Source organism: Lipotes vexillifer, unplaced genomic scaffold, assembly GCF_000442215.2.
Source record: "Lipotes vexillifer unplaced genomic scaffold, Lipotes_vexillifer_v1.1 scaffold575, whole genome shotgun sequence".
Lineage (NCBI taxonomy): Eukaryota > Metazoa > Chordata > Mammalia > Artiodactyla > Lipotidae > Lipotes > Lipotes vexillifer.
Genome location: NW_006780198.1, coordinates 3184340 through 3204187, shown reverse-complemented (window position 1 = coordinate 3204187; position 19848 = coordinate 3184340). Strand labels below are relative to the sequence as shown.

The 19848-nt window shown below is 51.7% G+C and overlaps 1 protein-coding gene across 3 annotated transcripts in view; it reads left to right on the top strand.

Moving 5' to 3' along the window:
- Positions 1–5622: 5622 nt before the first annotated feature.
- Positions 5623–19848, top strand: part of ENO1 (enolase 1) — a 14707-nt gene continuing 481 nt past the window's right edge. Inside the window, exons 1-11 of one of the 3 annotated variants that reach the window (XM_007453310.1) lie at positions 5623–5745; positions 8169–8262; positions 10734–10829; positions 12248–12306; positions 13986–14055; positions 14517–14650; positions 15037–15259; positions 16389–16586; positions 17219–17420; positions 17833–17941; positions 18191–18249. In XM_007453310.1, coding sequence (XP_007453372.1) covers positions 8178–8262; positions 10734–10829; positions 12248–12306; positions 13986–14055; positions 14517–14650; positions 15037–15259; positions 16389–16586; positions 17219–17420; positions 17833–17941; positions 18191–18249 — 1235 coding nt within the window. In that variant the 5' untranslated portion in view covers positions 5623–5745; positions 8169–8177. Of the gene's footprint in view, positions 5746–8168; positions 8263–10733; positions 10830–11860; positions 11920–12247; positions 12307–13985; positions 14056–14516; positions 14651–15036; positions 15260–16388; positions 16587–17218; positions 17421–17832; positions 17942–18190; positions 18250–19848 lie in introns of those variants that run through there. The other 2 variants (XM_007453311.1, XM_007453312.1) reach the window with 2 other exon arrangements.

The window sequence follows — 19848 nt, the reverse complement described above, 5'->3', positions numbered from 1 at the left end:
AGAGCAGGATGCTGAAGGGTGGGGGGCAAGGCCTGGGGAGCCAGGCTGCCTGGGTTGGTTCCCCACCCCCCCAACCCCCGACCCCGCGCCTCCATTCACTAGCTTCAGGCTTGGGCAGCTCAGCTCACCTCTCTGTGCCTTGAAAAGCAGAGATGGCCACAGGGAGCAGGATTAAATGAGCTACACCAGGCAGATAACTTGGCCTCAGTAACTGATCAGTCACTGATAGGAGGAGGGAGGAATTTCTCATTATCAGGCCAGCCATGCAAAGCCTCTGTAGAAACCCTACTCTCAGCGAATCACAAGGGGCTACTTCCTTCTGAAGGAAGAACTTGGCGCCTGTTTTTCCATCTGCAGCTCACACACTACATCCTCTGACTTTTACCGAAAGCAAGTTCGTGTGCCCAGCGTACTCTGAGGCCAAGCAATACCGAAACGTCAGCGTTTGGAACAGAGAAAGGTTTACTGCAGGGTCATGCAAGGAGACAGGTAGCTCATGCCCCCAAAACCCGGAACTCCCAAAGGGTTTCAGCAAAGCATTTTTAAAGGCCAGGTGAGGGAGGGGCATGGTTGGCTGTTGCAGACTCCTTGGTGTCAAACTCCTTTGCTCTCGTAGCCATCCACATAGGTCAGGTCACGATGTTCCTGTAAACCTCCAACAAGACAAATGTTATTCTCTGTTCTGCAACTTTTAATCTCTATATACATGAGAAAGGTCAGAGCCTTGAGAATGAACTATCCTGTATATTTCAGGCTTTTTTTTTTTTTTTTTTTTTTTTTTTTTTTTTTGCCACACCACCGAGGCTTGCAGAATCTTAGTTCCCGGAGCAGGGATTGAACCTGGGCCCCAGAAGTGAAAGCGCCAAGCGCAGAGTCTAACCACTGGACCGCCAGGGAATGCGCTGTAGGCAACATTCTTAATGCAAAGCAAAAGCAATAGAATACAAGGGTTAAAGTAAAAGCAACAGATCTAATGTGGAGTCTTCCCTGTTACAGGACTTCTCTTTCCTTCACAGTGACTGGCATTCTTGGAGCGGGCCATCCGAGGGTCTGCTGCTCCAGCCTCTAGGAGGGCTGCCAGCCTGGTGACTGCGGATTGGGGTTTCTTGGCCCCCGGGCTGCAGCTGCCCTGGGCCTCCCTTTAAGAGACAACCTTAAGAACTGTGAGAAATAGAGGATGGGGACGGAGAGAGATGAAAAGGGAGACTGCTGGGGAAGGGGGCCGGATGCAGCTGCTATTTAGAGATATCAGTGTCTTGCAGGCCTCCATCCCAGCTGTAAGCAATGATTTCCAAACTGATGGTAAGAGGACTGTTGGGGCTCAAAACTGCCTCCTGAGGGTGGTCTTTTCACACCCATGTCAGAAATTAAGGAGCTGAGGCACAGAGGATCCACGCAGAGCTTTTTGACACAGGACAGCAACATTTCCCCGAGATTTTCTCTTGCTGGTGCAGAGCCCTCTCAGTCCCCATTTGCCCCCTCTTCATTAGCTCCTCCGGGAAGCTCCTGGTTTCCCTGAGACTCCTGGGGTTTCTTTTTTTTTTTTTTTTTTTTTTATTGGAGTATAGTTGATTTACAATGCTGTGTTAGGCAGGCTCAGCGGCCGTGGCTCACGGGCCCAGCCACTTCGCAGCATGTGGGATCTTCCCGGACCGGGGCACAAACCTGTGTCCCCTACATCGGCAGGCGGACTCTCAACCACTGCACCACCAGGGAAGCCCTGGGGTTTCTTTCTTTAATCCCTCTGCTCCTTACTCCCCTTATTCGGGCACCCCTGATAAACGCCCTCCTAGCAATGACTTTGTTTAAAAACCATACTGTGCTCTCCCTTCTGCCTCCCCAGAGTCTGCCTTGCCCGGTCCCTATTTCTACAGCTGACTTTGTGAGGGGCTGTTGACAGCAGGGAGCCCTAAGAGGTGCCCTCAAAGCCATCATAAGGGTAGAATGCTGACTGTCACTTACACAGCGGGCACGAGGGTTTCCTTAAGCAAAGGACTTGGAAAGGACGTTAAATTGAAAATCAGTAGGGACTTCCCTGGCGGTCCAGTGATTAAGACTCCACGCTTCCACTGCAGGGGGCACAGGTTCGATCCCTGGTCCGAGAACTGAGATGCCACATGCCGTGTGGAAAAAAAAAAAAAAGTCAATCAAATTTCTAGAAAAGAATTGCAAAGGAAGAGCTGAATTTTATTTTTTTTACATCCAGGTCAGAACTCGTATTCACTGCTGGTGGAAGTGCATAAAGATACGAATACTCTGGAAAAGAAAGTTGAAGACGCTTATACCCATGACCCAGGGATTCCACGTCCAGGTGTGTGTCCTAGGGATTCGCCCTAGAGAAACTCTTTCTTGTACCTGCACTCAGGAGACATCTGCAACAAAATTCATAGCTGCAGTGTTGGTATTAACAGGAAAAAAAGAACTGGGAAACTCAAATGTACACTGACAGGAAAACGTGTGATAGTCACAAAATGGAATACTATTCAGCACTGAAACAAACCATCCACAGCTCACAAATGTCAAGTTGAGCAAAAAAAAAATTGTAGCAAAGGCTAGAAACAGTAGGATGCCATTTATATAAAGTTCAAAAACTATTTAAAAACCACAAAGTGAGGGGAAAATAAACACAAAATATAGGACAGTGGTTACCTCTGGGGCCGGGGAAGAATACACAGGGCACGTGAATGGCATTGCCAGTATCCGCTTCTTAAGCTGGCAAGTTGGGTACACTTCTGTTTATTATTTTTTACATCAGATATACTTTATGCAGTCTTTGGTATATGTTAAATACTTAGTGGTGTAGAATGGGGAAAAATGCACAATCTAAAAGTTGAGGATTATGTTTTATTCAGTGGATTTACTGAGGGCTTAAGCACAGGATACATCCTCTCAGATAGCTCTGAGGGACTATTCCAAAGAGGTATGGGAGGAACCAGGATATACAGAAGTTTTTGCAAAAAAAAAGACCCAGGTGGTTGAACAGCAAGAGATTACCACTAATTACAGAAAAACCCGGACATCTCAAATTAATGAATTTAGTACTTTTCTGTGTATGGGAAAATACAAGAATCCGGGCTAAATGAAATTATTCTTTTGAGATGCACCTTAACTATCTAGGGCCAGTATCTTATTTTTCTCCATCCTGAATCCCCACAAAGTGCTGGAGGTGGCTGCAGTGGCTGATGACTTGATGGCTGTAACATCCTTTGTTTACTGATAAGGCAGGCGACATTCTTTGTCCTCAGTGGTAAACAAACACAAAAACTTCCTAGTCTGTTAAGGGGAGGGGCGATCCACCTAGATCCCCTGAGGGCCTTCCTCACTCATCTGATCTCCCTTGGGCTGCTTCTCCTATCTGTCTAAAGACCTGCCTTCCAAAAGAGGTATGTCACTTTTTCCACCAACCAGCAGTTTTCAACCAGGGGTGCGCAGACCACAGATAGAATCAGTAATCCAGGTGGGTCATAGGCTGCTGCAGATTCATCTTCCCTCAATTCTGATGTCCCCCTGCAAATGTCATGCAGGCACCTACCTGCAGTGTGGTCTTCTGATAATAGGCTTGCACACACGTTTCCCCTCCCTGCCCACCAGCCTTTGGTATGCCACTGCACTAAAACTGCTCAATAAGCATACTGTCAACTAAATGCCTGTAACAAGGTAAATGCCCCTGCACTGGACTGAAGGCACACACGAGTCCCACAGCCTGCTAGCAAAGCCTCAGGAGCTGTGGAGACAGGCAGGGCATTTGGCAGCTTGTGGATTTTGGAAAGGATCTGAGGGCACATCTCATTAACAGTTGAGCTACAATTTAAGGTCGAAGTGCTGGCTCAGATCACTGTGCTGTGGCCTCCAAGAATCTTGCAACAGCAGCAGTCTGAGATCATGTTCTACATCTGATTTCCTGCTAGGAATCACTGGTTGTGGCCAGAAACCCGTTATAAGAGCCATGTCTTTCTATCTTTATCTCTCTAACCATTTTAACATAAAACGAAAGAGATTGTTTTGGAGCCCTTTCAGGGCCACACTTTAGAATTGCTCTGAAAATAAGAGCTCTAAGTGTCTGATTTCTGTTGAGTTCTTAAGGTTTAGGAGATGGTGGCTGTTGATTTAGCTGCTGGGTCATGGGGCTGGGATCTTGGTCTTAAGCAGTCTGAAACACCAGTGTACTGCTGGAGAAATCAGCTGGGATCTTGGTCTTAAGCAGTCTGAAACACCAGTGTACTGCTGGAGAAATCACAAACTCTGCTTGCAAAATTCACATAATTCTTTAGGAAACATTTTACAATTTCCTTCTTGCTCTTTTGCCGAATTTAATCCTAAAGTTCTTTCTTCTTAGTCAATGGAAAACAAATACAGTGGACTCAATAGGCCTTCAGCTTTACCCAAGGCTAGGAATTAAGGAATAAAAGCAGTTTTTGCAGCTGACCAGAAGAAATAATAATTAAAATCAAATATACACTCGAATCTCTCCATGCAAGGCAATGGGTTAAGTATGGAGATGAACGACATTGTTTTAGCTCTCAGACTTACAGACCAAGAGGAGCACTAAGAAAATACAAAAATAACTCTATCAGAAAACGAAGCCCTCCCTTGAGTGTGTGTTGCGGGGTCGGGGGGAGATGTGCTGCAGAACTAATTTGAAATGGTATCGGTTCTTCATCAGAAGGGGAAAATAACTGCACCCACTCTTGCCTGTTTTTCATTTGTCAGACTACTCTGGAATAGTACCTGTTTTGAACTTTGAGAAATTCCCCGAGTCTGTGTGAAATTCCATTCCCAAATCAGTACAAGTATGGTTCACGTGTACGGGAAAGGGAGGCGTAGAAGCTTACTTTCAAGATCCGACATAAACAAGAGCAGAAGAATGAATTAACCCGGGGCACTCACGTGGAGTGCCTGGCACGTAGGAAGTGCTCAAAAAGTATTAGCTGTAATTAAGGGAACGCGAACATCCTTTCGGCTCTTGGCCTAATAACTCCTGTGTGACCGACGCAAGGACAAAGGGACCGGGTCACCTTGGAGGGCTGCCGGGCGCGCAGGGCGCAGGCGCGGGTGGGCACACGTGGCCGGCCTCGCGACCCCACGGCCCGGGAGCGGGGTCCGGGCGTGCGGCCGCCAACGTCTCCAGGCCGCCGGGGTCTCCGGCACCGCGCTGCGGGGCGACGGGTGGGGCGGCCGGGAAAGGCGGGCCGCGAAGGTCGTCACCAAGGTCGTGGGCCGGACGTGCGGCGCCGGGGCGACGCGGCGTGCGTGCGGGACTCGGAGTACGTGACGGAGCCCCGAGCCCTCATGCCGGCCGCGCCGCCCCGCCCCTCCCCCCGGGCCCCGGCGCCACAGACTCGGCTCAGCCGCGGGTCCCAGCGGCGGGCGGGAGCGAAGGGGGACGGGGTCTCGCCCGCATCCCCACATAGCCGCGGGGCAGTTGGGGCGCCCAGCCCAACCCCGCCCCAACTCCCCGGGACGTCACCCCATCTTCCAGTTCCCGGCGCCCGCAGTCCCACCCCTCCCTCGGAGGCGAGGGCCCGAGTGACGGCGCGCCGGGCCAATGGCGAGGCAGCGCGGAGGGGGTGGGCTTGAGGGGCGGGAAGTGGGCTGGGTCCCCTCGAGCTGGGCAGGAAGTCCAGGCCGGCAGAGCGGAGACGAGCTCGCGGTACTTGGAACGTGCGGACCTTGCACCTTGACGCTCGCCCTCGGTGTCCGCAGCACCCTCTGCTTCTCTCTCGTGCGGCGACCTCAGGCGGCTGGGTGAGGACTCAAGGAAGGGCTGCCGAGCAAGCGCCCGGGCAGGCGGCGCGTGGGTGCCCCGGGCCCGCGGGCGCTCCTGCGCCTCAGACGGCGTGCCCGGGGGTTCGGCGGGGAAGGGGCGGGTCGGCGCGCGCGCGAGCGGCCTCCCCGGGCCAGAGTTGAGGTCCGAGGCGGGGGCGCGGCGCCTGGTTTCTCCTGAGGGGAAGGTGCCGCTCAGCCTGGGATTACGAGTACGGGGCCGCGTCACTGTCCCGGGAGGTTAGAGGTAGAACACGCGGTCACCAGGACAGCAGGCGGTGAGGGTGGAAGGTTTGGCGAGGGCTCCAGGCCTAACCCGCGTGCTCATTAAAGCCAGGCCCTTCCGAAAATGGAGAAAGGGGGCCGGAAAAGGAGAGATGCCCGGGAAGCTGCAGCCCACCCCACCCCCGCGCCCGTGCCTCCCGCTGGTGGCCCTCGGCCTTGCGCCTGAGTGTCCAGCCCGTCGCTGCTCCGGAATGAGCAGGGACTGATCTGCCTTCAGAAGGCACTTGATCTGGAGGGGACTGCAGCAGAGCCGTGGGGTCATTGGAAGCCCTGCAGGCGACCTCGCCCAAGTCGGGCACGAGGCGCTCCCTGCTCCTCGGGCTGGCCACCAACAATCGGCCCCTGATCTGACATAAAAAGGATGCACTTTAAGAAAATTTTCTGTTCGCTGCTTCCTCTGCAATGTGGTCTCTTCCCCCTGGGCGGTGCGGGCAGCCGGTTGACCTGCTTCCGGGGCACACCTAGGCCCCGGCTGCCCGGTGTGCTCGTGCTGCCCCTGGTCCAGGCTTCAGTCCAGGCAGATAAAAGGCTGTGCAGGCTCCTAGTCAGACCCACCTTCCGCCCTGCCTGTGCTCCCTGCATTTTAATGACTTAGGAGAAAAGTTTTTCTATCTAATTTCAAGATAAGTTGAATTTTATTTTCACATCGTGAAGTCAGTCGACTGCCTTGTCTTATATCACTAAAATAAAACCAGAAATGAAATCTTATAACTGTATGATGAGGAAGTGTAATGAAGATGTGCTTAAAAGCGCATCTAAAATCTGTGAAGTAAGTCAGTGATGGCATGGGGGATGCAGGGGGGAGCAATGACTGGAAATGGCCTCTGGGGACTTTTTTGGGGTGGTCAGTGTTACACACGGGTATATGATTTACCAAAACTCAAAGTTAACTAAAATTTTAAAACTAGAAGATTTTAAGCAAATTTGCCTTTTGAGATAAAAACTAAGTACCTTTTTATTGGCTAAATGAGTAAAACTCCATTGTTACAAAGAAAAAACAAAGCCACAGAAGTGATTTCAGTATCTAATTTTGAAACTTAAAAAGATGCTATCTGCTGCTTCGGAACATTCCAGAGAAGATAATGGAGAGGAGCCCAGCTAGCTGATGGCTTCCACACGCTGATTTGGTTCCTCTTCTCCACTTCAGTCCTACAAGTTGTTCAATTCTGTTGTTCCTTGGAGAGCCTCTGGGGGAGAAAAGCCAGAAAGGGGCTTTCTTTGAGCTCTTGATATTTGTTCTCTGTAGCTGCAAACCACCCCCCTCCCCTTTTTTCTAAAGGTGTTTTCAAAGGAAAGCACTTCCCTTGGCGTATCCTGGTGCTCAAAGATAGAATCCTTTCTCTAGTTACAGATCATGACATTTCATAATTAAGTTTTTTAAATGGGGTGAAATGCCCATTGAAAGCAACACTGACTAGATAATGTTATTTGTGTGCCCTGTCTTGTTAAAGACCCAAATACTGTGAGGTTTGAAAGGCTCAGAAATTGGCAAAGATCACAGCACGTAGACCAAGGAGTTCATTCCTGGCCTCCAAACTCAGAATTTCTAACTGATTATCCAACATCGACCAATTGAGCATTCTCCTGCTACCTCAGGTTTCACCTGATGAACTGTGTTCCCAACTTTTAATTCACTGTCCACTGCAAACCAGACTTTCCTCCTGGTCACCCCCGCCCTTTTTTTTTTTTTTAATCTTAGATGGGTTTGCTTGTGGCCCTCACGTCCCCTTGGTCGTGATTTGGTCCCTTTCCCATGGCCCCGCGCCTACCCTCGTTGGTAACTGATGACAGCCGGTTTCAGACTCTCTCCTCTTCGGGCACTCTGCACGCCATCAACGTGTGAACCTTGCCCGCCAGCACGCGCACTGCCGGGCTTTCTTTGCCAGTAGGACAAGACCTGAACTACTAGGGCCTTGCAGAGCTGCCCCTACCTACTTTTTAGGAACAATTCCCAGTGCTCTCCAGCAGGCATTTTCTCCCACTCCAGTCAGCCTTCCTACATGCAGTTTTTAGTTTATGCAGAGTCTTTCTAGTCTAGGGATCCTCAGAAGTGACCCCTTGCATACTGAGTTGAGACTGCATTGTGGTTTATGGAAAATACGGACTGTGCTTCCCCACAGAAGTTCACCATGTCTATCCTCAAGATCCACGCCAGAGAGATCTTCGACTCCCGTGGGAACCCCACTGTTGAGGTTGATCTCTACACCTCAAAAGGTATGGGCCACCTTTGCTTCTGTAGCCCCTAGCACCACACTCCATTTCTTAAAACTTCGAATGACAGAGCCTTAGGCAAGAAAACGTCTGTTACGGTAAAAGCCTTTCTTTCTGGTCTGCACATGCTGGTAGGCTGTGGTTCCCCACTGGGGGAAGGTTGGGAGGGTTTTAAGGCAAGAGGTCCTTGTCTTGGTGCTTTTTGGTACGTAGAGCAGAACACAGGTTGGCTGCCAGGTCAGTGAGGTGGGGAAGTAATGTGATAGCCTTGTCCCTAAAAGGGCCTGTCACTAGTTTGCTTCACAGCTTGCTGTAACCAAATACGTAGGATCTTTCTTCCTTGTAAAGGAAAGAGATTAGGGGACTACAAGGGTATATATAGCGCTCTTATCTCCGTTTCCAGAAATCACTCTTAGAGGATCCGGGACAGTTTTTACTTTGGGGTGTTGGAACATTCCCGAGGCTCATATTTTTACCTAGCTGTAAGCCCCCGTAGGAAGAATTTGCCCACATGAGAAAAGAATCGAATGGGAACCCTTAAAAGCTCCCCCATTGTTCTTTTTTACTTTAAGAAAATCTAGTGCTTTCCTAGCCCTGCATTACCTCCAGCAATGTCTCAGCTGTTTTCTAAATGGTTGAAGTTGGAAAAGGAGCTTCAGGCAGAATCACCCAGAGGTGCTGGGCACAGACCTGCCAGTCAGAGCTGAGTCATGGTCTGAATCATAGGCCTGGCTGTGGAACCCTTCCCTTCTTGTCCTCCCTTCCCCCTTGACCAGAAAATGAAGGCCCCTCGAGTCGAGATTCACTGGGCAGGAGTCTGCCTTTGGTTACTGTTGGGGTGCCCTCAGAACACGATTCCTTCTGGGCATGTGCCTTGAGGCAAATGCCGTGTGTTCTCAGAAGATGGCAAGAATTTCCTTTCAGTTTATGAAACTGGCACGCTTAGTCAGAGAGTGGAACTTTCCACTTGGAAATTAATGGACTTTGAACAACGAAAAAAGACCCAGGACACTAGAAGATTGTTGGGAGGGGGAATTTTCTTTGAAACTCTTTAAAATGACTAAAATTGATGTCTTTTGACATTTAAATGAATGGAACTTTCTCTTATGTGTCTTAATCCTTTTAAGAAAAGAAAAAAAAACAGGAAGTCATAAATTTGTTAAGAACCCTTCATCACTTCTTTTGTTCTTAGAATTTATTTTTTAAACCAGTTTTAGGTTCACAGCAGAATTGAGTGGAAGGTACCGAGCATTCCTGTCTACCCCCTGTCTCCACTATCACCATCCCCACCAGAGCGCTACCTTTGTTACAGTCGAACCTGTGTTGACACATCATCACCCAAAGTCCATAGTTGACCTTAGGGTCACTCTTGCTTTCCTCATTTCTTCACCTGGCCCAGTGCCTGATGGATACAGAGAAAGCCAGGGCCTGTGTCGAGAAGAACGTGTGTCCTGCTGGTCACACAGTCAGTGCGGTGGCACAGGCATGCAACCAAGTATGACTGCGATACTTGGTTGGGTTTTTCCTCTTAGTTCGTTGCCTTCACATCTCCCGCACCCCCCAGTTCTCGGCATACCTCAGATGGGGAAATCCCTAACGGTTTCAAGGAGATTCAAGAGGCTGTCTACACTTCCTGCTTCCCTAACCCTTCTGCCCCGTGTAACCGGATTTCTGCGGTACCTTTCTTGGCACTGTCTGTCCTTCTCCAAGATTTGCCGTTTTTCTGCTCCACAGTCTAGGCTCAGCCGGGCAGCTGGTTTCTATATCTGCAGGACTGCGCAGTGCATGCTTGATTGGGTTCTAGTGTTATTGTGCTTATCTTTCCTCTTCCAGTCCTGTTTTCTGGTTTCCTGTTATGCAGAGAACCCCCAAATAGCATTTATTGCTCCTTAAGCTGAGGCAGATGAGCTGTAGAGATTCCTCTTGAGCCAGCGCTTTCAAGGCTTGAAAGCTAGCAACCTGATCTCACTTGTCTAAGGGAAGCTTGGCCACAGTGCTCTACAGCTGGATTGTCTAAAATAGCCCAGTGTTTTCGTGGATTACTAGCTGCTAGACAACCTTAAATCCCGTAGGTGGCCTGCATTGTATTTCTTTTGGGCCGCGCTGCTGGGGGTGGTCCACGGCCCAGCTCCGGGGCACCTGTGGGGAATTTTGAGAGGTGTGGGCTCAGACCTCCCATTTGTTTTGGAATCTGCACTTTAACCCACAGGTGATACGTGTGCACGTTAAAATCTGAGAAGCTCTGCTCTAGACCTTTTTCTTTAGAGAAATTCATCAGCCATGCTCTAGTGTCTGCAGTGCGGAATCCTAAAAACATGACAGGCTGAAGCAGCCCGTGTGAGTCCTCCCATCGTTGGGAGGAAGTAACTGTTTCCTACGGGCAGCTCCCTCAGTGAGCGGGAGGGGCTTGGGCGAGGGTGGGAGCTATTTCTTAGTCATTAACTGTTTTTCACCCTCCCTCTCTCAACATCCAGGTCTCTTCAGAGCTGCTGTGCCCAGTGGCGCCTCAACTGGTATCTACGAGGCCCTGGAGCTCCGGGACAATGACAAGACGCGCTACATGGGCAAAGGTAAGGGCCGAACCCACGCCGGCCTCCCGGCAGCCACAGCCTCCCTCCTGCTCCCCGCGGCTTCTGTTTGAGGGTAGCAGACCTCTGACTCGGCCCAGAGTGTGGGCATCGAGTATGGGTGTCGCACGTGCAGGAGAGGGGAGAGCGGGCTGATAGGTCCCAGCACCCCTGACCCCATAGCTCAGGGCAGGCGCTGTAACACTTACTTCTACTGCAGTTTGTCTCCAGTCTGTGAAGAACTCCTGGCTGGGTCAGGGGATGTGGGAGAAGAAGAAAAGTTATCTAGTGCTAAGGGGCAGCCTCGCATCCTCCGGGAGGGCTCGGAGGGCCTTCCGGGCCATCAGGCCTCTTCAAGGGTCTAGTCGCGGAGGAGGACAGCTCCCGAAGGCCTGGCTGATGGCTCACCATTGATGGGCTGTCGTTGTCTTTCGGTCTCTTTGGCAGAGCCAGCCTGTGCTGGGCTGTATGCAGACGGGCTGGATACTGTGTTGGCAGTGCTCACCTTTCTGTAGATAGAACCTATGTGGCCAAACTCCAGAAAAGCAGATAGGGCTAGACTGTGCATTCTCAACGGGGACAGGAATTGGTTCTGGAGAGGAAGCAAAAACATATCATGACAGTTCATGGTTTGTGGCCCTCCGAAGGGCCACACGTGTAGACAGGTGGAGGGCACGTGTGCTGCCAACTCTCCAGGGAGGGCGATTAGGAAAAGTCCAAAAACGCTGCAGAGGAGGGGGCGCGGGCGAGGGCGAGGTGGAGCTGGGGGCACTGGGCCAGGGTCGCAGCGCCCCACTGTAGGGAGGCAGCTTGTGCAGAGAGCTCTCCCCAGGGGCCTTGCTGGCGGCCCAGGCGGTACATGCCTACAGCAGCAGGACAGCGCTGTGCCCTGACTGTGATGAGGACAAATGCACAGTCCCTGCAGCGTTCTCCCTGTCTTCCTGTTTCCTCTCTTTCTCTCACTCAGCCTCCTTCCCAGCCTGTTCTCTTCTCAGTCTTTCTTTTTTCCTTCTCTGCCCATCTCTACTGGTCAGGTGTCTCCAGACCCGTTAAGTATATTAACGAGTTCCTGGCACCAGCCCTGTGCACACAGGTAATACATAACATTGGGCGTCCTTTAGTCTCTGCAGCTGGCCTGTCCAGTGCATGGTCTTGCCAACTAACCTCCCTTCAGACATTCTGGATGGTTGCTCTGTGTGCGGCTCTAACCCTTGGGGGTCCTAGGTAAGAGCACTCAGACTGGGCCAGAAAGCCCTCCGATTCCAGGGGGAGAGAGCGATGGGGATGTGAAGGAGGTCCCATTGAAAGTCTTTGGTGGGCTCTGAATATCTGGGTTAACATGGTGAGTGGTTCTCTCCAGCAATGCTGCTCAAGCCTGTCTTTCATTAATGTCGGTAATTTGATTTGATTATTCCTTCTAGGTGTCTCAAAGGCTGTTGAGCACATCAATAAAACTATTGCGCCTGCCCTGGTTAGCAAGGTAGGACCTGCCTCCTGATAACTAATGTATATTAATGCCATCAAAGCGCCTCCCAGGCCAGCCCAGGAGGCTTTCCTGTTCATGGAAGAGCTTATTCTGAGAGCTGAAGAAGCCGGTTGGATTCCCTGTTGTGCATGCGAATAACTTCGCCTTTCCTAACCCACCCTCTGCCTGTCCATGTGTCCATGGCTAACAGTGCATGGAATTGGATCCAAGGGACGGGAGGCTCTTAGAGCCTTGATGTTTCCCCACAACCATCTTGACCTTCGGGGAGTTAAGATCCAGATTTTAAGAGCGGCTCTCAGGGGTGTTAAATGTAGTATCCGTGGCGACTGACTCATTTTTCATGAACTGTGGAATTATTTACTGTGTTTTTAAACAGCAGAACTCCCATTATATAAATTCCTACTTGGAGCCTCAATGTGTCAAACAGATAAAAGCGGAGCTGCTGTAGGTGAAGTGGGTCTGGGGATCCCACAGCCCAACCTACTCTGCAGCTTGGTCTCGTTTATCTTCCCTCCAGCCCCGCTGTCTGTAACTATGGCCCTTTCTCGGGTCCAAACCCAGCCTCGGCCTGTGTGTCCTCCTTGGTAGGGCCCCTCTCCCGGCTCCACCCTGCATGCAGGTGGCAAGCGGCTCCTCTGCTGATCCTCTCCCCCGCTTGCCTGCTGTGGCCTGGGCCACATGGCTGGCTGTAATCGTCCCCAGGTGGAGGTTTTCAGCACTGCCCTGCCGCACACACCTTCAGTCCCGGCCTCCTGGGGCCCTCCATACGCCGCTGTTCTTTGTGCCTCAGCGCCCTCACCTGGCCTGACAGCAGGGCTTTCCGGGACATTTTTCTTTACTTGGGGGAGACAAACTTCAGTCTAACTCTTGGTGAGGGTTGGCCTCAAGCCATCTGCTGGGGTGGCTTCTAACTTTACCCAAAGATGCCTTGTCAGGAAAGCCAAAGATGCCAAATTGTTAACGTGGCATGATGGACTTACAGATTCTGGTTTTCTTTCATATTTTAGCTTTTATATAAGCAATGTTATAAATAATATGCTGGTATCATTCACTTACGGAGTTTTTAAAGTAATGCCGACTTTTATTACATTTCTTTGAGCCAGTTTTTCAGACACTAGTTTTATTTATACTCTCGCCAAAAATAGTCATTTTCATCAGTCGTCAGACATCTTGCTAAATGATGGTGGACTGCGTACAAAACTCGTATCTCCATCAGATGATGGGGTTTACTGTCACTGAGGGCAGCCGAGTGACAGCAGAAACTGAATTTGATGGTAAAGAACAATGAATTCTGTTATTTGCTGCCCCAGAAGTCACACTGCTTTGGAGTAATTCCTTCTTTAGCATGAAGCAGACAATTCTGCCTCATGTGTAACGTGACCTCGGACTCCCTCGGTAGACTCCCCTTCATGACATGAGGACCATGCATTGTCGGATCCCTCGTGCTTGGAGAAATGCCTGATGCTCTTAAAGCAAGTGAAGGGCATTGTTCTGCCTCCCCATTTTCTCTTGGCATTCCCCCCTTTTTTTGCCTGCCAGGCGCATGGATAACACAGAACTGATCTGGGCTTTGCAGGGTTCCCAGGGTTGATGGCTCTGGGACAGGAGGGCACAGGGCATGCAGGTAGAGGCCCCACTCCCTCCCAAGCAGCTTATCCTCGCTCTCCCTGTAGAAACTGAGCGTTGTGGAGCAGCAGAAGATCGACAAGCTGATGATAGAGATGGATGGCACGGAGAATAAATGTGAGTGGCCTGAGGTGGGGTCTTTGCCAGGGAGATTGCGGCTTCTCCTGAAGACCCTTGAAGTCCTTTGGGGAGAGGTCATGTCATCCCCTAACGATGAATTACGTAACTGTCTACGGTCCTCCCCTAACTCTAATAAATCACATTTTTAAATATCAGGAGCATAGCCAGCTGACAGCAGCAGGCATGTAGGGTTACTCAGAAGAGGCTCGTGCTTTATATAATCGAGCAATTTGTGGAATTTTCCAGAGTCCCATGAACCAAAGAAAGGGCTTTCTCTTTGGGGGAAAAAGGAGCCTACATGGAAGGCTATTGCATTTCTGGTGTGAATATGCAAAGGAGATAGAAAGGAAAAGGTTCCGAATACAATCCAGGGTGCACACAGTGGTGCATCCGGGGGCGGCCAGCAGGGGGAAGGCTGGTGAGTAAGAAATCCCTTAACATAACCTGTTCTGTTCTAGCCAAGTTTGGTGCGAACGCCATCCTGGGCGTGTCCCTGGCTGTGTGCAAGGCTGGCGCCGCTGAGAAGGGGGTGCCCCTGTACCGCCACATTGCCGACTTGGCTGGCAATGCCGAGGTCATCCTGCCAGTTCCGGTGAGTGGCGAGTGTTCGCTTTCTCATGGGGTCCCGAGACCTCCCACCTGTTGACCTCATCCACGTGTGACTCTCCAGCACATGTGTAGGAGCAGGCTCTGGGGGTCTCGGCTGCAAATAACTCCTCCGCCGCCGCCAGCTAAGAGTGACCCTGAGCAGGTGACTCGGCCGCCCTGCACCCATCTCCTTAGTTGTCGATGGGAGATGAAAATTGTACCTGCCTTGTCGGGTTGTGTGCACTTGCAGTGGTAGTGACCTCAGTGCAGAGAGACCTGGTGGCTTCAGAGCCGCACGGGCCCCACGTAGGAGCCATGCACCTGGGTGTCGTGGGGTTGCTGAGGGACGGGACCCCCCGGGCCTGGAGCTGTACTTGTGTCTCCCCACAGGCTTTCAACGTCATCAATGGGGGCTCTCACGCTGGCAACAAGCTGGCCATGCAGGAGTTCATGATCCTCCCCATCGGGGCTGAAAACTTCCGGGAGGCCATGCGCATCGGAGCAGAGGTATACCACAACCTGAAGAATGTGATCAAGGAGAAATACGGGAAAGACGCCACCAACGTGGGAGACGAAGGCGGGTTTGCTCCCAACATCCTGGAGAACAAAGAAGGTAGAGGCTCTGGAGGAAGCCCCTGGATTTCTGAGCACCGCCCCCAGCGTCTGCGAGCCTTCCACGCCTGCCCTCAGGGGCGCTGCTCTTTCCACCATTCGTTCATTAAGTAGCAAAATGCAAAACCCTGCAGACATGGGAGCTAGTGCTTCATTTTTTTAAAAAAACAAATCACAAGAAATTATCTTATTTATTCGACTTCTGAACAGCCTGATGATTTGCTTAAACTGGGCTGACGGTGGGGTAGGGAGGCAGTTCGTTTTCTTGCTGTCATCCCTGCTCCCCCAGCGATGGCAAAGGTTTGCAACCTGCTCCGTGTTCAAGGATGCTGGCTGTGATGAGGACTGCTGCCGTCAGTAACCATTTCGGGTCATTCAGCCACGGTAATGCTGCGCAGGCTTTATTTAGCTTTGAATCCTTAGGCACAAGATGAAATGTGAGAGTTGAGTAGAGAATACAGAAGTCCTAGGAAAAGAATTCACGGATGAATTTTTTGTTTTAGGAGAAAAAGTAGGGTTCCAAGCATATTTCATTGCCTTCAAGGATGGCTAGTGAAGGAAATGTCCATCCTGCTCGTTGGGTCAGTCATACGAAATTGCTGACGTTCGGCTGTTTTAACCTATAAAAAGTGGCCCTTCACGCAGTTTGAATCTTGGTCTTGGGGACACTGGAACAGGGACCGGTGTCTGTCAGTTTCCCTACCAGCAGCGCTGCTGAGCGAGGCCGACCCTGAGCCTGGGCCGGACAGCAGAGCTGGAGCGGGGGCCTCGCTGTGCGGGCTCCCTCTTGGATCTCAGCATTGGCTCTATTTAAAGCCAGTTCTGCGGGACAGCTGATCTCAGCTGGTCACTGTATCTTGGCCGGCACAGTTGTTCTTTGGTGCTAAATATGGGAGCACTTGTCGGTGAAAAAGCCTCTTAGAGTCCATTTCCAACTTGGCCATGCACTAGTGGCCCTGACCAATGGTTTCTTGCCCCAGAGCAGAAAAGAGTAACTGGAATCTTTGAAACTGGTGCTTGGGGCCAGAGCACCTCTTCCTCTTCTGTTACGGTTCCCATTTGGCAGAGTTAAAGAGGAATTTTATCTCCATCCTCCTGGTTTCCAAACTCTCACCGCCATCTCTTTCCAGCCCTGGAGCTGCTGAAGAACGCCATCGGGAAGGCGGGCTACACTGATAAGGTCGTCATTGGCATGGATGTGGCCGCCTCTGAGTTCTTCAGGTCGGGCAAGTATGACCTGGACTTCAAGTCACCCGATGACCCCAGCAGATACATCACGCCCGACGAGCTGGCCAGCCTGTACAAGTCCTTCATCAGGGACTACCCAGGTGAGTGCTCCTGGGGCGGCTGCAGGTGTGCGAGTGGGTGGAGCCTTCACTGGGGTGCCTGGTGCAGCAGAGCAGGCAGCTGGCCAGCCGTGGTGCAGTGTGATCGTCACTGTCGCAACAGCCTCCTGAGCAAACGTGGTCCTGGCTCCACTGACAGTGAGGAAAGGAGCCTTGAGAGCCAGGACCACTGGGTGCTCCTAGGCTCTGCGTCACCTGATGTGCACGGGAGAGGGGACCCAGAGGCACAGAGTGGGTTAGAACTTGCCCAGGGGAACACACAGCAAATGGTGGAGCAGGTGTTCAGACCAGGAAGCGTCTCTAAGTCCCTGCGTTTAACGTTAAGTAACTTGGAGGAATCGGAGCCAGGACACGAAGCCCGGTCTTCACCCCTCTGGGTCCACAGTTCTGTTTTTACTCTCAGTGGCGCTAAACTCACACCGCCCTGGGCCGCAAGTTTCCCACTTAACAACTGTGGGGTTGCAGGATTGCAGGTGACTGCAGTCCCTGTCCTGGGAGGGGGTTGGGAGGCCAGGTGAGTTGGGAGGGAGGACGGGAGGGGGCTCTGGGGTGCTGCGGGTCAGCAGCCTGGGAGGCCATGCTGAGGGAACACGCCCTTGCCCTGCTCTGCTCAGTGGTGTCCATCGAGGACCCCTTCGACCAGGATGACTGGGAAGCTTGGCAGAAGTTCACTGCCAGCGCGGGAGTCCAGGTGGTGGGGGATGACCTCACCGTGACCAACCCCAAGCGGATTTCCAAGGCTGTGAGCGAGAAATCGTGCAACTGCCTCCTGCTCAAAGTGAACCAGATCGGCTCTGTGACTGAGTCCCTGCAGGCGTAAGTGCCCTTGCATGGAGGGCGGGGGCCCTCCTGACTGGAACTCCTGGTGGCGTTTAAAGTAAGCTTTGTCCCCAAGGGGCTCAGGGCGTTAGGCAGTTGTGTTCTAATCCTGACCACTTGGTGGCCCTACACTCCTGATTTACTGTCACACGGAGAACGTTAGTCAGGAGACACATGTCTCTCTCCCTCGAGGAGGCTGAACCCAGTTGTTCAAACGTGACTAGAGGGCAGAGAAAGGTCCTCGGGCCCTTCAGAGTAGGGCGAGGGTTACCCTCTTCCCCAGCAGTTGGGAGCCCAGGGCTGCCCCTGGCCCCCCACCGGGAGTGATGAGTCATGGCTTCAGGAGGCGAGAAGGGGCCACAGTGCCCAGGCAGTGGAGCCATGCCGTCTGCTTGTCCCTGGCTTCTAGGTGCAAGCTGGCCCAGTCCAATGGGTGGGGCGTCATGGTGTCGCATCGCTCCGGGGAGACTGAAGACACCTTCATCGCCGACCTGGTGGTGGGACTGTGCACTGGGCAGGTAAAGAGCTCCCTGGGGTGAAGGGTGCTCCCTGCTTCTCTCTCTGACCTCAACTTCCTGAGCACAGACTGGGGGGGCAGGGGGGAGAATGGGGTCCTGGGTGCCCCTTTTATCCCCTCCTTCCTAGGGCCAGGGATCCTCTTTAAGAAATTGCTGGCTTTCTGCCGTGGCACTCTCCCCTTGCCCAAAATGCCCATGAAGATTCAGTGCCCACTGTAAGCAACCATGGCCTTTCTTTTCTCCTTCCAGATCAAGACTGGTGCACCATGCCGATCCGAGCGCTTGGCCAAGTACAATCAGATCCTCAGGTAAAGAGGCTGCCTTCGCTGCATGTGTGGGCTTGCTTGGTCTCCAGGAGGAGCCCCTGGCCCTGTGGGGCTGGTACAAGGGTTGGGGCAGGGGCCCTGGCCCCTGATATGTTAGGTTGGGACGGTAGGGTGCCTGGCAGCGTTGGCCCAGAGCGGGGCCTGTTCCACACGATACTGCCATCTTCTGGTGGTAGAGGGAACTGGCTCCCCTTTAGACAACTGAATCAGAAGTTGGGGAGCTACAGGGAAGCCTTAGTGATGCTATCATTTTAACCCTTGTTTTGTGGACAAAGATACCAGAGCTCACAGAGGGGAAGAAAAATTGCCAAAGGGCACACAGCAGGGTTTCCAGTGTTCAGCGCCTTCTGACGTTCTGGTCCCTCCCCTTTTTGTCTCAGTGTGTCCTTGGGAAGCACCCATAAATACAGGGAGACCTGCCCTTTGGTTATTTTATTCCAGTCTTGAAGGGAAAAGGAACTTCCATTTTATAAGTCCTCCCACCTTACCCCATCTTTAAAACTTTATCCTGGAAAATTTCAGGCATATAAAAAAATCAGTGGGGCTTCCCTGGTGGCACAGTGGTTGAGAGTCCACCTGCTGATGCAGGGGACACTGGTTCATGCCCTGGTCCAGGAAGATCCCACATGCCGCGGAGCGGCTGGGCCCGTGAGCCATGGCCGCTGAGCCTGCGGGTCCGGAGCCTGTGCTCCGCAGCGGGCCTTCCTTTTAAAATGCACTGCCTCCAGGAGAACTGGGCAGCCCTACCCCTGTGTATGAACTGGCAGATTATTTTCCATCTTCATGGAAAGGAGGCAGCTGCCAGCAGGGGAATATTGATCCCCCCCCACCCCCGGACACCGCCCTTGACTTTCAGCAAAGCGCCCCAGTCCCACGAGTTGGTTCAGGGCTTCCCAGGTGTGCTCCCTCCAGAAAAAAAAAAAAAAAAAAATCAGTGAACATTAGAATGTACTCCCTTCCTCATTACCTGGATATACCAGCTGTCTGTATTCCTCCATGTTTTGTCTCTTTACACCCTTTTTTCCTGTAGAATTTTAAAGCGAATTCCAGGCATCTTATGATTTCACTTGGATATATTTCTTTCAGATAAAGACTTATTTTTGTTTTTTAACATAACCACTCTACGATGATGATGCCCACGATTAGTGGTACTATCAATACCCCATTTTTTTTTTTTATATCAGGATCCAAACAGAGTTCACACTAATGAGTGCCCCCTCCTTATTTCCCTGTGCCATTTGTTGCAGAAACTGGGTTATCCTTTCATTGAAAAAACATTTTCTTAAATATTCTAAGAAATAGCAATCCTACCATTTCTTCTCCTTTGTCCTTCAGAAACACTGGGGGGAAGAGAAGGAAGGCGAAGGGGCGGCCAGTGGACAACTTGTTGGGTGAATTGGGTGGACGGAGAGAGCCGAGTGCTCTTCTATTCCTGGCATCTCCAGGAAGCTCAAATTTAGGGGAATAGTTGGACAGACTGGGCGATGGTTGGGTCCCCAACTTCCTGGCAGGAAGTGTGTCTTTAACCACTTCTCTGGGTGGGAAAACTTACTGCATTGAGGTGTGACTTCTCTCCTTCCC